This window comes from Manacus candei, unplaced genomic scaffold, assembly GCF_025592945.1.
Source record: "Manacus candei isolate 608988 ecotype Guabito, Panama unplaced genomic scaffold, ASM2559294v1 h1tg000037l, whole genome shotgun sequence".
Classification (NCBI taxonomy): domain Eukaryota; kingdom Metazoa; phylum Chordata; class Aves; order Passeriformes; family Pipridae; genus Manacus; species Manacus candei.
The window spans coordinates 3,092,969-3,108,494 of record NW_026138085.1 but is presented as its reverse complement, the minus strand read 5'-3'; the positions used below and the strand labels follow the sequence as shown (position 1 = coordinate 3,108,494).

Genomic DNA, 15,526 nt, shown 5'->3' with positions numbered 1-15,526 from the left:
ATTTGTGCGTCCGTGTGTCCGTGTGTGTGTGTGTCCGTGTGTCCGTATGTGTGTGTGTGTCTGTCCGTATGTGTGTGTGTGTGTCCGTGTGTCCCTGTGTGTGTGTGTGTCCGTGTGTGTGTGTGAGTGTGTGTGTGTGTGTGTCTGTCCGTGTGTCCGTGTGTCCGTATGTGTGTGTGTGTCTGTCCGTGTGTGTGTGTCTGTCTGTCCGTGTGTGTGTGTGTGAGTGTGTGTGTGTGTGTGTGTCTGTCCGTGTGTCCGTGTGTCCGTGTGTGTGTGTGTGTCTGTCCGTGTGTGTGTGTGTGTCCGTGTGTCTGTCCGTATGTGTGTGTGTGTCCGTGTGTCCGTATGTGTGTGTGTGTCCGTGTGTCTGTCCGTATGTGTGTGTGTGTCCGTGTGTCCCTGTGTGTGTGTCTGTGTGTGCCGGGCGGGCGGCGCGCGCGCGGGGCGGCGGGGGGCGCGCGCGGCGTGTCGCTGTCGCGGTCGCGGCGTGTCGCGGTCGCGGTGTCCGGCGGCGCTGGGGCGCTGCGCTCGGCCCGGTCCGGTCCGGGTTTTGCCGGCAGCCGCGGGCAGCGGCGGCGGCGGCGGCGGCAGCGCCGTGCAGCGCGGAGCGGGGGCTGCGCACTCCCAGAGCGAGCGGCGATGTGGAGGTGGGTGTGCGGCGGCGGCGAGGCACCGAGCCCGCCTCGGCTCCCCCCGGCCCCGGCCCCGGCCCCCGGGCAGGTGCTGACCACCCCCTTTCCCCCCTCCTTTCCCTCCCCTCGTGCCCCCCTTTCCCCCGCGCCCCCCGCTCCCCGGCAGCGCTGCCCGCAGCGCGGTGGCTCCCGGACCGCCGGTCGGTGCCGGCCCCCGGGGCGCTCCGGGCGGCGGAGTTGGGGTGGGGGGTGTTGAGGGGGTGGTGGGTAAAGCGGGGGTGGTGGAGAAGAAAAAGTTTGGCGGGGGGATTCTCGGCTCGCCCCGCTGCCCGGCGCCGTGCCCGGGCTGCCCGCGGCGGCGGCGGGGCCGGAGCTGGCCGCCTGCCCGCCTGCCCGCGTCGGGCCCGGCCGGTGCTGCCTGCGCGGCGCCCGAGCGGCCCCGCCGCTTCCCGGGGATGGGGAGGGATGGCGGGGGGACGGCGGGGGTAACGAGCAAAGTTTTTCTCGGCGCCGCCGAACCCCGCTGCCGGTACCCGCAGCCCGGCGGGGATGCGCTGGGAGCCGCGGGGAGGGATGGGGTGAGCCCCCCACGTCTCCCCCCCGCCGCCCCGGGGCCGCCGCGGCAGCGCCCGGTGGTTTCCCGGGTGACAATGGTGGCGGCGGGGCCGGGGGGCGGCGGGGGCGGCGGCGCCGGGGGGAGGCGATGGGCAGCGGGGCCGGCACTGCCACCCGCGACGGGGATCGCGTGGGGGGCGCCGGGGGGGGACCCCCAACCCGGCGCTGGTGGCGGCCCCTCCGTGCTCGGTCTCCGCGCGTGGGTCGCTGCCGCCTGCCCGGGGTGCGCCGGGCTCCGGCCGCAGTTTGGCTCCGCCGCCGGTGCCCGGGCGCGGGGTGGCCGTGGGAGCGGCGCCGCTCGCCATCGCCCAGCCATGTGCGACAACTCACCCAACTTTATCATCCCCCCCCCCTCCCGTTCCCAACTAACCCCCCACCCCGCCCCGCTTCGCCGTCAGACGGGATTCCCAAACGCCCCGCTCCCCCCCACCCGCGGCGGGGAGGGCACCCCGCGCCCCCCACGCACCCCGACACCCCTCGAGCCACGGCGGTCGCACCGTGGAACATCCCTCTTCCGCACCGGCGTGGGTGCCGCCAGCCCCAGAGCCACCGTGGGGGCTGTGGATTGTGCCCGAATTTGGGAATTACGTCCCCAAACTCCGCCGAGCCGCGGCCCCACGCGCCCCGTGGGGGTGTGGGGTGTTTTGCGGTTTTTTTCCCCCTTTTATTTTAATTTTATTATTCCTAATTTTTTTTCCACCGCATCCCGCAGCCGGCAGCGTCCTTCCTGCGGGGCCGGGGCTGCTTCGGGTCGGGTTATTCTTTGCTGGGATGATTGATTGGGGAGAGGAGGATAGGGGGGTGGAACGGGGGGGGTGGGAGATGGGATGGGGATTGCGGGGGGGGCCATCCCACGCACAAACAAAGCTGCGCACACATCCTGCGGTAACGGCCCCGCGTGTGCGCTGACCCGGCCGGGCAACCTTCACCCCCCGCCGCTCCCTGCCGGGGGGGCACGGGGGGGATGACGGGGGGTGCCGTGCTGCGAGAGGGCGGGTGAGGCCGGGTTTTGGGGAGGGGTGGAGGGGATGCCCATCCCGGCTACCTGGGGCGCGGAGCCGTGGCCGGCGGAAGTTTTGTTTCTCTGGAAACGGGCCCTGCTGTGTCAGCGGCCCCTTTGTGCCGCTTTGTCCGCGCCCCCCGGCCCCCAGCCCGGCGGCGGGGCCGCACCTGGGGCTGCGGGGGAACGGGGACCCCCTCGGGCCCCCCCGCACCTCGGCCCCCCGCGTGCCCCGGCCCCCGCTGCTCCCCTCGGGCTGCGCTGCATCCCCCGGCGGGGCCGAGCCGAGGGGGGGTCGCATGGGAACGAGGGGGGTGACACCCCCCCCCACGAGGTCCCGCTCAGCGGGAGCGCTTGTAGGCATGGAAACCCCGCTCCGTCTGTCCGTCCGTCCCTCGCGTTCCCACCGGGAAAAGCTTTGGAGAACCGGCTCCTCCAGCGGCACCCGCGGGGCCGCCGCAGCGCATCCCCGTCGGTGGCGGTGTCACCCTAAAAGTGTCCCCGCGCGGGGTACCCCCGGAGGTGCCCCCGGCGGGGCGCGCCCCCCTCCCCGGTGCCGGTACCGGCGTCGCCCCGTCGCGCTGGCAGATGTCGCGCCCTGACCTCGGGGCCGCCGCCGGGGGAGGGGGGGTGTGGGAGGGATGTGTGGGGGGACACGGGGACGGGACGATGGGGACGGGGACGCGCCGGCGTGTGACAACAAAAGCAAAGTAACAAAGGACCCGCCGGTGCCGCTCAGAAGTTGGTGCCGGCGCCATTCGGGGCTCGGTGGCCCCGGGGGCAGGGGCGGGGGGGGCTGTTTGCCTGGCGGGATGTGCGGGCAGGGGGCGGGGGGTTGCTGTGCGGGCACCACGAATATCCCCGTGTCCCCCCCCACACTCGGTGGGAAGAGGCAGGAGACGGCCGAGGCGTCCTTGACATGGATTTTGTGGCGGGGATGCGGGCAGTCGGCGCCGCGCTGCCAGGCGCCTGCCCGCACCCCTGCCCGCACCTCCTGCCTGTCCTGCCTGCACTCCTGCCTGTGCCTCCTGCCCGTGACACGAGGTGGGCGGGAAGGGGAAAGTGGCTCTGGGTGCTGCACCCCAGAATTCAGCCTCTTCCTCCTTGGCAGAGGTGGGTACAAGAGGAGATGCTGTGGGTGTGTTTGGGGGCTGTTTTGGGGATCCCCCACCCTGGGGCTCACTCACCCACCGGCATCCCCTGTTGTCACCAGGGCCATTCCAGGCAGGTGGCAGCAGTGCAGGTGCTGCTTGTCTGTGACCTGGGGATGCTGCAGGGCTCGGGGGTGGCATCCTCTCCCCAAAACTGCCCCCTCTGACAAATCTGTGTGAGGCGCTGGGAGGAGGGCCGGATCCAGGACGCTTGGCCCTCACAGCCAGCACCTGGCACCTGATGTGTCCATGCCAGGCTTGGCTGAGGCTGGATCCAGCCCTGTCTGGTCCTGGACCCTTCACCTCCCCCAGCAGGGACATTCCCTGGGGTGGCCACAGCGGGTGTCGCCGTTCCCCTGCCTCCCTGGTTTGTTTTCCCAAATCCCAGCCGTAGGGACAACCTCTTGATTAAGTGTATTAATAGTTAAACTTTCAGCTCATAGCTTAAACTCACCAGACCACGAAAAGCTCCCTCCTTTACTCATGCTCTGGTGCTCAACTAAAATATTGCACTCAAAAGGCTTAGTTTTTTTTCTTTCCCCTTCCTTTTCCCCTGACTCGACTTTGACTCCTGGGAGCATGGGGGGTCTTGTGGGACCCCCAGTTGCCATAGCTGCCCCTTGCAGCCACTCTTCTGCACAGAGCCCAGGAATGGAGACGGGGGGCCAGGTGTCCCCAAAGTGAGTGGTGCTCTTGGAACTCATCCAGACTTGGGAGGAGCATGGGAAACACCATCCCAGGAAGAGGGTGGCCCCCCACCCAGTTGGGGACATGGGAATGGATGGGCTGTGGTGGCTTGGGAAGGGCTGGAGATGCTGGCAGCAGCTGGTGTGTGGGAGTGGCTCTTTTCCTGCCAGGCAGGTGATGGGGCAGGAGGAAGGTGGGAGGTTCAACCGTGCCAAGTGCAAGGGCCTGCACCTGGGTGGGGGCAGCATCCAGTCCTGGCAGAGCCAGGGGGTGGGTGGGCTGGGAGCAGCCCTGGGGAGAAGGGCTGGGGGATGCTGGTGGGTGACAGATGGGACATGTGTGCTCATAGCCCAGAGAGCAGAGTGTATCCCGGGCTGCACCCTGGCAGTGTGGGCAGCAAGGTGAGGAGGGGGTGCTGCCCCTCTGCTCTGCTCTGGTGACACCCCCCTGGGGCACCACGTCCAGCTCTGGGGTCCCCAGCACAGACAGACATGGGCCTGTTGGAGTGAGTCCAGAGGAGGCCATGGGAATGGTCTGAGGGCTGGGACAGCTCTGCTCTGGAGACAGGCTGAGAGAGCTGGGGGTCGTCAGCCTGGAGAAGAGAAGGCTCTGGGGAGATCTTAGAGCCCCTTCCAGTCCCTTAAGGTGCTCCAAGAGAGCTGGAGAGGGACTTTGGACAAGGGATGGAGGGACAGGGCAAGGGGTGAGTTTTAAATTGCAACAGGTCAGAGTTAACTTGGACATAGGAAGGAAAGAAATGTTTTATGCTGAGGGTGGTGAGGCCCTGGCACAGGTTGCTCAGAGAAGCTGTGGCTGCCCCATCCCTGGAAGTATCCAAGGCTGGGGCTTGGAGCAACCTGGTCCCTGGAAGGTGTCCCTGCCCATGGCAGGGCATGGAATGAGATGAACTTTAAGGTCCCTTCCAACCTAAACCATTCTGTGACTCGATGCAGGGGCAGTGGGGTAGGAGGGGCAGAAGGGAAGAGGTGTTGGAGCAAAGGGGTGACTGGAGGAGGAACCACCTCCAGAGGTGGCCAGTGGGAAATCCCAGTCCAGTGGGGAGGAAACTGTGGGTTTGCTCCTGCTCAGCAGTGGCCCTGCTGTGGGGATCAGGTCTGCAGCAGCCTTTGCCTTCGGCAGAGGGACATGTCCTGGTGGGGAGGCTGTGACTCCCCATCATAGGGAACCCATTGGGGCAGCATTAGGGCATGTGGGCAAGGAGCAGTCTGCATCCCTATCCGTGTCCTGTGTCCCTTGGGACACCCGTGGGGCTGGAGCCCTGGGAGAGCTCCAAGGAAAGCCAGGCAGCAGGACAGTGTGACCCCAGTGAGTGGCTGAGGGCGACCCGTGGGTCCCATTGCCTTTGGGAAAGTCCAAAGGGCATGTTTACCCTGGCACTGGCCCTGGGGTGCCCGACATCCACAGTCACAAAGCTTTTGGGTCTGTCAACATCTCAGTGCTGATGGTGTGCCCTGCCCCACAGTCTCTCCTTCTGGGGGGCTGGAGGGCTGGGGGGTGCATCCCTTACATCTTTGGAGTGATTTCATCCCTGCTTGTGTTGTCCCTTGGCTTTCAGGCAGGTGGAGTGTACTGATGGTCCGAGATGACAGCCCTTGCTGCACATGGGTGGCAGCCTGTGATTATGTGGATAAAAGGATTTTTGAGGTCAGAAGGTTTTCCAGAGGCTGCCTTGGTGTCCCTGGTTTCCACCATCCATCGTTATGGCATGGAAAAGGGACTGGACTAACGGCTCCCAGGCTGTGGGCTCGCCTTGGGATGTGTGGGTCTGGCTTGATGTCCTTGTCCTGGATTGCTTGTACCAAAGCATCTTCCATCGCCTGAGCTTGGACATCCTTTGTGCCAGGAGGATGAAGGCCTGTCACCTCCCCACAGTGATGGTGACGGTGTGGTGGCCTGGGAATGGGAGGGTGTGTGTCGGCCGTGGCCCTGGAACTGGTGGCTAAGAACAACAACAACAAAAAAGCTGTTTTCTGATTTTCCAAGCAGGATGTGCTTTTCCATCCCCACCCTCCCAGCTCAGAGAGGTGGGAGCTGGAAAAGGGCTCAGGTCACTGGCTCTGCCCTGTGGCAGCCCAGTGATACTTCACTGAGGGCTTGATGTGATGGGACCTACCCTGTCATTTCTGTGTCACTCCTGAGATGGGCTTCATCCCCAGGGTCTGATTGTCACCTGGGTGGTGGCAGGGCTGGGAACAGTGCTGTCCTGGCCTCATTAGTGACTCTAGTGGGGTCTGGGTGGCTGCTGCCACCCGTGAAACCCCCAGTTGACCCTGGCGTAGGTTTGGTCAGCAGGTGCTGAGCAACCTGGGGATGGCCTGGGCTGGAGCCAGGGTTGGGTTTGTGCTCTGGTGTGATGAGATTGGGTATGTTCCCCTTTGGCTTCCTCTGGTGCTGCTGTCCCTGGCCACCTCTTGGTTTGTGGGTGGTTGCCCATGGTTGGAGGTGGCCCTGGCCTCGCCTTTGCAAACCTGCCTTGAGTTCATGCTCCAGCTCTTCATAGGAATATCTGGGCAATATCTGTCTCCCACAGTGTTCCTTATGGAGTCTTCAGCTGTGCCCAAACAAGCAATGCAGCTCCATCCACTAAACCCCCAGGTTGTCTCCTGGTGTCCCCAAGGGTCTTGGTGTCATTGGTTTTCACTTCTTTTTGCTGAGACTTGCCCTTGTGGCCTTTGTGCCTCCTTATTGCCCTCAGAGACTGGATTCCGGGGCCCAGATCTGAATCTTGAGTCCTGTCCTTGCTTGAATGTCCTGCAGACTGACTTCTCACTTGAACATCCCGACCCTGAAAGGTGCCAAGTGTTTGCTTTTCCTCCTCTGTGCCCACTTTCTGCTCAGAGGCAGGTTCCTGCTCTCCAGCCTCTTCTGGACCTGGAGCAGGAGCAGGGAGGACCATTCATGCCCAAGGAGTGTTGATGCCTGGGGGATGGGAAATGAGTTGTGCCCACAGATGATACTTGGATGGTGTGTGGGACTCACAGAATGGCCTGGGTTGGAAGGGACCTGAAAGCTCATCTTATTCCAACCCCCTGCCATGGGCAGGGACACCTTCCACTAGCCCAGGTTGCTCCAAGCCTCGTCCAACCTAGCCTTGGACACTTCCAGGGCTGGAGCAGCCACAGCTTCTCTGGGCAACCTGTGCTGGGGTCTCACCACCCTCACAGGGAAGAACTTCCCCCAATATCCCATCTAACCCTGCCCTCTGTCAGTTTAAAACCCTTGCTCCTTGTCGTATCACAGCAGGCCCTGGTGAAAAGCCCCTGTGTTGAAAGATCTTTCAGCAGGTCCAAATCTCACCTGGGCCCTGGTGAGGTGAGGGGTGGCAGTGGCTGGTGACTAGGACGTGGCAGCTGGTTGGGTTGTCCTTCTCCACTTTCCTGCATGCCTGCCCTGTCCTGCTGGGATCACAGCAGAGAGGTACATCCCAGGCAGCCATCGCTCCCAGGGTCCCCATGGCCACTGGGATCACAGGAGGGAGGTACATCCCAGGTACATGTTGGTCCTGGTGTCCCCACTGGGATCACAGCAGGAAGGTGGATCCCAGGTACCCATTGCTCCTATTTTCCCTGTGGCCACTGGGATCACAGCAGGAAGGTAGATCCCAGGCACCCATTGCTCCTGGTGTCCCTGTGGCCACTGGGATCACATCAGGGAAGTCCCAGGCACCCATTGCTCCTGGTGTCCCTGTGACCACTGGGATCAGAGTGGAGAGGTAGATCCCAGGCACCCATTGCTCCTGGTGTCCCTGTGACCACTGGGATCACAGCAGGGAAGTAGATCCCAGGCCCCCATCGCTCCCCATGGCTGCTCCCTGCCCCACTCCCCGCTGCCAGCCGGAGACTTTTCCCCCAGTTCCCGCAGCGGGTGGGAGCGCTGGCCGGGGATCGCTGGCTGGGAGTGCTCCTCCTGCCCTCTGCTTTACCTTCTGCATCTCACTAATCTGATGACCGGAGGTATGCGAAGCATTTCAAATATGGCCTCGTTAGCTGGCTCCGGACAGAGCACGCAAGAGCCGTTTCTTCACACTCCGATTCCAGCCGGCTGTTGCCGTTCCCTCCTCCCACGGGCATCCCGCTGCCACCGCTGGGATTGGCACAACTGGTTGAGCCCATCCTGCCCGTTCCCTGTGTGTCCTGGATGTGTCCTGGTGGCTGTTGGGTCCTGTGGTGATCTGAGAGCATCATCGGGCGTGTGGGCGAGGGGCGAGTGCCCGATGGTGCTGGGGAGCAGAGTGTCCCCTCTGCCCAAAGCCTTGGGTGCCCAGCCCTCCCTCAGCACACCCAGCCCCCTGGAAGGACCTGGAGGGGATCCCATGGCATGCGTGGCCTTGGGGCTCCCAGGGAATCTGATAGGCATCAGGGTGGGGGATGTGGGATAGTGGGTGCTGGCTGGACACTGAACTGTGAAGGGGCTGTCCTTCCCCACCTTCCCCTCTGGCATCCGTGGGAAGCACCCAGTGTAGGGAGTGAAACTGGAGGACACAGTGCAAGTGTGGGCACAGGGAAAGGGGGACCCTGGGATCCCCAGGGAATGGATGCTGTCCAAGAAGACTGCAGCCCATCTCTCTCTGGCTCTCTGGGGTGGTCCTTGCAGTGCTGTGCCCATGAGGGTGTTGAGGGACCCACCCCGGGGTCCCATGCCTTTATCCTTGGGGCATCCCATCCATCTCTCCATCCATGTCTGTCCGTGTCTCCCCATCCCCTCCATGTCCCGGTTGGCACAGGGGGCTGCCCGCTGGAAGGGGCTCTATTGCACCAGCACTGCTGTGCTTCTGCCTGACCCCAGCACCAGCTCTTGATGTCCCCAGTGTCCCGGTGACAGCACGAACCTGGCACCACCTCCCCATCCCGCTATTTAAAGCTGGGGCTGGGGGCAGAAAAATAAACGCGGAGGACGAAGATGATGATGATGATGATGATGGTGGCTCTGACCGCCCTTGGGGACAGCTGGCCCCGCGTCGGCGTCCCCGGGGAGGGGATGCCGTGGCCTGGCACAGCCGGGCACGGGGCTGGGAGCTGGTCGCCAGGCGTTTGCGCTTTAATGCATCAGGACAGCTTGCAAATTCCAGGCTGGCGAGGCGAAGTGCCGGCCGCGGCCGAGCGTGCGCGCTGTCGCGGCGGGGGCCGCGCTGCCAGACCCGGTTAGCTCCCTTATCTCGCCCGCCGCCGCGGGGGGACGGGGGTCAGGGCAGGGCTGCGGGCAGCCCCTGCCTCCCACCCTGCCGGGGGGGTCCGCGCAGCCCCCCCCGCTGCAGCAGAGGTGGGGTATGGTGGGGGCACAGCGGGAGGTCGGCGTGGGAAGGGCAGGTTTGTAGGGACCTCTGTCCCCCCGGCATCTGCAGGGACCCCATCTCACCATCTGCAGGGAGCTCTGTTGCTCCTGTCCCCACATCTGCAGGGACCCCGGTCCCCTCTGTGCCCCTCCTGTCTGAAAACACTCCTGCAAGGATCTCTGACCTCTCCTTCTGCAGGAACCCCTCTCCTCTCTGTTCTCCCCCATCTGCAAAGGCCCTTGTCCCCTCCTTCTGTGAGGAACCCTGTCCAGCTTGTCCCACCCTCGTCTGCAAAGCCCCCTGTCCCCCTTCTACAGAGCCCTCTGTTCCCTCATCTGTAGGGGCCCCCGTCCCCCCTTCTGCAGGGACTCCTGTCCCCCCATCTTCAAAGCCCCTCGCTTCTCCCCATATTCACATATCCCTGTTCCCCCCTTCTGTTGAGAACCCTGACCCTTCATCTTCAGAGCCCTGTGTCCCCCTATCTACAGGGACCCCTCTCCCCCCTTCTGCAGAGCTCTGTGTCCTCCCATTAACAGGGATCCCTGTTCCCTGGAATCCACAGGAACCCTTGCCCCCTTCCCAGGCCTCCCTCTGCAGAGCCCTGGGGTGATTCCCAGTCCTGTCCCCCCAGCACCAGGGATGACCTGGAGGTTGTTCAGGGACAGCCATCTGAATGAATCCCAGGAGAGAGGGTGACCTGTCATCTCTACAAACGGGGAAACTGAGGCAGGGAATGCCACTGAATCCTTTCTCAGAAGCATTTTCTCATCCTTTCCCTGAATATTTCCCAAATATCTGAGCCCGTCCATCGTGCCAGGACCCCCAGGCTTTGCCCCCATCTCCCCGCTGCTGCCATCACCTCCCTCCTCCCCATCCTCACATTGAAGTTAAATAAAAGAAGCTTTCAAAAACATGCATTGCCACCTCGCTGGGAAGAATTGGAGTCACCTGGAGTGCTAATCCCGAGGCATCCTGGGGCTATGGGTGCTCCCCGGGGTGGAGGAGGAGGGGGCCCTTTGCTTTTCGAAGGCGTGGGGGGATTAGCGGGAGGATTGGTAAATCTGACCCCAGGTAAAGATTAAGACCCAAAAAAAAAAAAGGAAAAACTGTTGTGTTTTCTCCCCCGTGCTGATGCACCGTGAAGATTAAACTGGGATGAATCCATGTGGCAGCCGGTTCCATTAGGGGGTGGGGGACGGCAGGGAGGGATGTGAGGATGGGGCAGGGAAGGGGGCTGGGTCCGGGGGTCTGGAGATGCCACAGCTGGGGGAAAAAGGGAGAGCTGGAGAAAAACAGGGGAGCTGTAGGGGAATGGGGGACCTGGAAGGCCAGTGGCCAGTCCCTGGGGGTTCCCAGGCTGCCTGTGGCTGCTGCTAGGGAGGGGATTTTTTTGGGGGACAACCATATCCATAACCACTGACAGCCTAATCCTGGAAATAGCTGGCACTGGGCTGTGTGTGGGCGGCTTCAGCAGCTCATCCCAAAGGCCAATAGGTTTATGGATAGGGCTGGAAAACACCCCAGCAGCAGGGAATAAGTCCCCCACCCCTGTTAGAAGTGGGATGTTCTCTTATCCTTCTTAAGCTCACTGGTCTGCATCCCACAAACCATTCCAGCACGTGGCCATCTCCAAGGATAACCAGGGACCTCACCTTTTTCTGAGCCCTCCACCCTTCACAGCCCTGGGGCTCGGGGGGGCTTCTGACAGAGCCCTGAGAATCTTGTCTTTCCTGGTGGTGACACTCCCCTGGGAAGTGCTGGGAAGGGGGACAAGGGGCTCCCCTCTGGGACACAGAGTGGGGGACATGTTCACTCCCACAGCCAAGGGGGTGGGAAGGGACTGATTTCCCTGCCATGGTGCTCCCGTGTCCCCTTGGTAAGGGAGGGGGGAGATGCTGAGACCAGGGGCAAAGGAAACTGGGGAGACCCCTCTGGGCTGTCTGGCTGTCCTAAGGACCACGGGACCAGTATGTGTACTGGGAGGAGACTGGAGTGGCACCCCTGGGGTGGACCATGGAGTGGCTGACCCTGCCATTGCAGATGAGGCTTTTTGGGGGGCTGAGCACTGGCTTGGGGGTAAAACACTGTTTTGGGGTGGTTGAGCACTGGTTTGGGGGGCTGAGCACTGGTTTGGAGGTCAAGCAGCATTTTGGGGTGTTGAGCTTGAGGGGCTGAGCACCATTTTGGGGAGCTGAGAACCGGCTTGGGGGTCATGCACTGTTTTGGGGGGCTGAGCATAAGCATGAGGGTCGAGCACCATTTCGGGGGACTGAGCCAGCTTGAGGATCAAGCATTGTTTTGGGGGCCTGAGCTCCAGTTTGGGGTCTGAGCTCTGACATGGGAGTTGTGCACCATTCTGGGGGGCTGAGCAGCAGCTCAGTGGCTGAGCACTGGGTCAGGGTGCTGAGCACCAACTTGGGGGGTCAAGCACTGTTTTGGGGGGCTGAGCACCCCCTCAGGGGTTGAGCACTGGTTTGGATGCTGAGGACTGGTTTGGGGCTGAGCACTGTCTCATGGGCTGAGTGCTGGTTCAGGGGCTGAGCACCAGCCTGGGAGCTGAGCACCATTTTGGGGGCTGAGCTGGTACCATCTCAGGGGTCAAGCACCAGTCCAGGGTGTTCAGGGGGTTCAGAGCTGGCTTGGGGGGGGCTGAGCACTGTTTTGGGAAGCCAGGCACCAGTTTGGGCACAAAGCACCACTTCAGGTTGAGCAGCGGTTTGGGGGGCTAAGCACTGGTTCTGGGGCTGAGCCCCAGTTTGAGGGGCTGGATCCTTCCTCAGAGGGCTGAGGGGCAAGCACCCCACTGAGGGTGTGCTCCTGTCTCACATCCCGTGCTGGGGGCTAGTGGGGCCAGTGCAGGGGTCATTCCTGCTCTATCTTTGCTCCCTGTCCTCATCACAGGGTGGCCTCAGGATGGGGAGTAGCTGAAAAGCTGGCTCTGGGTCCCTTCACTCCACCAAGTGTGTGGGACCATCCCAGCCCTTCCCTGCCTCAGTTTCTCTCCTGCAGTGAAGCTCTTCAGCTGCCCTTGGTGCCTCCTGCCCACAGCATTCCAGCTGCTCTTCCACTGCCATGGGCATCCCTTCCTGGACATGCAGGGATGGGAAGGGTCACCTCACCCCCATGCCTAGTGGGTGGGTGCTGGTACCTTGGCATCCCTCTGGGTGTTCCCCAGGTGTGGTGGGTGTCCTGGCAAACCCTTGCCCAGCCAACTCCATGCCAGAGCCTGACCTGATCAGGTGGTCCTGGCAACCAGGAATTGAATTTACCAGGACCCTCTCCTGGGGCAGAGGTGGCCCTCAAGCTGGTGCCCACATCGTGGTACCAATGTGGGAGGGTGGGTGTGTGTGGGTGCAGGGGCCACTTTTCCCTGCCAGCTGAGCTGCTGCCATCGGAGCAGGGAGAATCCCAGGCCCCTCTTCTCCCAGTGGGTGGGGTCAGACCCAGACCAGGAGGTTCTGCATCACCCCAACAGGGTCATGCCAGTGCCATGTCCTCACAGGCTTCCTGGGATGGGTTGCCACTGGGAGCTGGGCAGGGTGTGATGATAGTGGAGTGTCCCCTCATAGGAGAGGGACACCACTTGGGACACTGGCCTCTCTGAATCACATCCCAGGGGGGCAAAATCCTGCTCTTCCATCTGCTGTTTGGCTTTGCCATGGGGTGCTGCACTCCCAGCTGCCCCCCAAAGTTCTCCTGGGGGGTGAACACAAGGTGAGGGAGCAGGGGTCTCCCTGTGTCCATCCCAGACTTGTCCAGGAACCCCATCCCCGAGCTGCAGTCAGTGCCCCATAGGGGGAAGCAGCTCCTGGGTCCCTTGGGAGCGGGTGCCCCCCACCCAGCCCTTCTGTCCCTGAGCACTCAGCACCATGTACTGGGTGGAAATAAGGAGAAACTTGGAAATTCAGGGTTGGAGAAGGGTCGGGAGCTGCCTGCAGAGTTTCAGGGTGCGAGTGAATGCTGGGGGAGGTGGGCAGGGACGCAGTGCCCCATGGCAGGATGGCTGGTACCCTGGGCAATCTCTCTGAGTAATCCCCTGGGAATCTGTGGGGGGGGGAGGGCCAGGCACTCCAAAAGACACAAACCGTCTATGCCCTCGAGGCTGAGACCGCCCCAAACTCATCTCATGGGTGAAAATAGCTGTGGGGCGTGGAGGATGCTTGGCCACATCCCTGCCCAGCTTTACTTCAGCCACATCCTGGCTGGGGGGAAGGGGGGAATGCCTTGCTCTGGAGGGACCCTCCGGTGGGCTTTGTGCCGGGGGGGCTGTGCCGTGTCGGAAATCACGTGGCTCAGCGACTTGGGGCTTTACGGGAAGCGAGGGTTGAGGCGAGGGGCAGCTCCCATCCCCCCGGGATGGCTCGGCCGGGGTTCAGCTCTGGATCAGGCCCCCAAACCAGCTGCCCCGTGGCCGCGGCTTCCCGGCAGGCGCGGGGTGACGGGGGGATGAGGAGCCGCCGCCGCTCCCCGGAGCAGATGGTCCCTCGGCAGCAAAGCTGCCCCTTCCGCATCGATTACCCGGGCCGGCCGTTTAACGATCGCTTTCCGGGGTTAATTAAACTCTCCTCGCCGAGGGCGGCTGGGCGGCGGGGCCCTACCTGCCTGCAGCCCTGATGGACCCCCCCAAAACGGGGAGGGGGACGAGCCTGTGGCTAGAGCTGGGGTTTGCTTCCAAGCCAAACCTTAATATTCACCCTGGAGTGCCGCGGGTGTGCCAGGAGGATCGGCCCCGCCGTGGCTGCTCCTCTCTCCGGGGCATCCGGAGCAAGGTCAGCTGCCCGGCCTGGCTGTATCCCAGGCAGCATGGGGTGCTGGAGCAGAGGCTACCTGGCATCTTCCCCTGAACGCTGTTTTTTTGGGAGTGGTCCCCGCTGCCTTGCTCTGCCCACCCATGTCTCTATTCACAATGATCTTGGAGGAAGGAATCGAGTGCTTGGTGCAGACGGTGGCTCCGGAGCAGCACGGTTTGCTGGGCAGGTCCCAGCCCTGGGATTGTCAGGAGTCGCTGCTTCTTGCATATCTAAATGTGCCCTTTCAGCCGGCGCTCTCGGTCGAAACTGCCATCTTTTGCCTCATTGTCAGCCTCGCCGAGGTTACGCATCGTTTGCTGACTCACAGCCTCCTGCTCTAATTACTCGTTCGACTCCCTCCCTGGAGCCACCCGGCCAGTCCCAGCACATCCCTTCCCGCTGCTGCACTGCCAGCCAGGGGGCTGGAGCCGGGGCATCCATGCAAACCTCCTTCCTGCACCTATCCCTACCCACGAGCATTGCTCCGAGGCTCTGGGTTCAGCTGAAAAGTGGCTGTCCCGGTCGTCTGGTCCAGCTTCCCACTGCTCACACCCCTTGGGATGATTTTAGGGTGCATCCGCGGGGCTGGAGCTGGGGCATCCATGCAAACCCCCCTCCCTGCATCCATCCCTGCCCGTGTCATTCTCTTCTGGTCGCCTGCTCCAGCTTCCCACTGCTCACACCCCCCCGGATGGTTTTGGGGTGCAGCCGGGGGGTGGTGGGTGCTGGCAGGGCGAACACAAGGTGTACCCCACCCACCACGCACATATGATGCCAGAGGGGCTCAGGGCTGGCTGTCCCACCGGGCATGCCCCCAGGCACGGCCCCGCTGAGGGATGCTCCGCTCCCACGCACTCCCTCCGAGCTTCCCAGGAGCATCCCCAGGAGCATCCCGGCCCCGCGGCCCCCCCGGGGAGAGCGGGAGCCCGGCCCCCCCTCGGCGGCAGCGCCGGCTGGGACGAGCCGCGCACTAAACCCGTTAGCTGAGCCTCTCTGATCCCCGTCCGATACGATCAGCCGCCGGGGAGCTCTGAGCCGGGCCCGGCGTGATTTCCAGCGTCGCGGAGATTCGAACAGACGCCGCAATTACTGACGGGATTGGGCTGATCCCGCTCCCGGTCCCGCTGCTCTGCACTGCCTGGTGTCCTGTGTGCCAGAAACAGGGAGAGCGCCAGCTCTGCCCTTTTTAATATTACTATTTTTATTATTATTGTCATCGAAATATCCCCCCATCCCGGGCTTGCCGTCACGGCGTGGTGCCGGTGGGAAGAGCCTGCTCTCCTCTCCAGCATCTCCCTCCTCAGATCATTGCACCTTCCCAAACTCATCCATCCCAGCAAGCCAGATGGATGCAG

The 15,526-nt window shown here is 63.0% G+C and overlaps 2 protein-coding genes across 5 annotated transcripts in view; both read left to right on the top strand.

The window, feature by feature from the left end:
* Window positions 1-551: 551 nt before the first annotated feature.
* Window positions 552-15,526, top strand: part of CXXC5 (CXXC finger protein 5) — a 36,672-nt gene continuing 21,697 nt past the window's right edge. The window contains exon 1 of one of the 2 annotated variants that reach the window (XM_051793744.1): window positions 552-650. The gene's annotated coding sequence lies outside the window, so the exon portion shown is untranslated. Of the gene's footprint in view, window positions 651-703; window positions 724-15,526 lie in introns of those variants that run through there. The other variant, XM_051793746.1, reaches the window with a different exon arrangement.
* On the top strand, window positions 4,864-10,562 carry LOC127473730 (uncharacterized). Of its 3 annotated transcripts, none has more exons than XM_051793729.1 (2): window positions 4,864-7,642; window positions 7,822-10,562. In XM_051793729.1, the coding sequence occupies exon 2, from the start codon at window positions 8,786-8,788 to the stop codon at window positions 9,989-9,991; it is 1,206 nt and encodes a 401-aa protein (XP_051649689.1). In that variant the 5' UTR covers window positions 4,864-7,642; window positions 7,822-8,785; the 3' UTR covers window positions 9,992-10,562. The 3 variants fall into 3 exon arrangements, with proteins under 3 accessions (XP_051649689.1, XP_051649687.1, XP_051649688.1); XM_051793727.1 differs by having other exon boundaries at window positions 4,864-7,703; XM_051793728.1 differs by having other exon boundaries at window positions 4,864-7,703; window positions 7,766-10,562.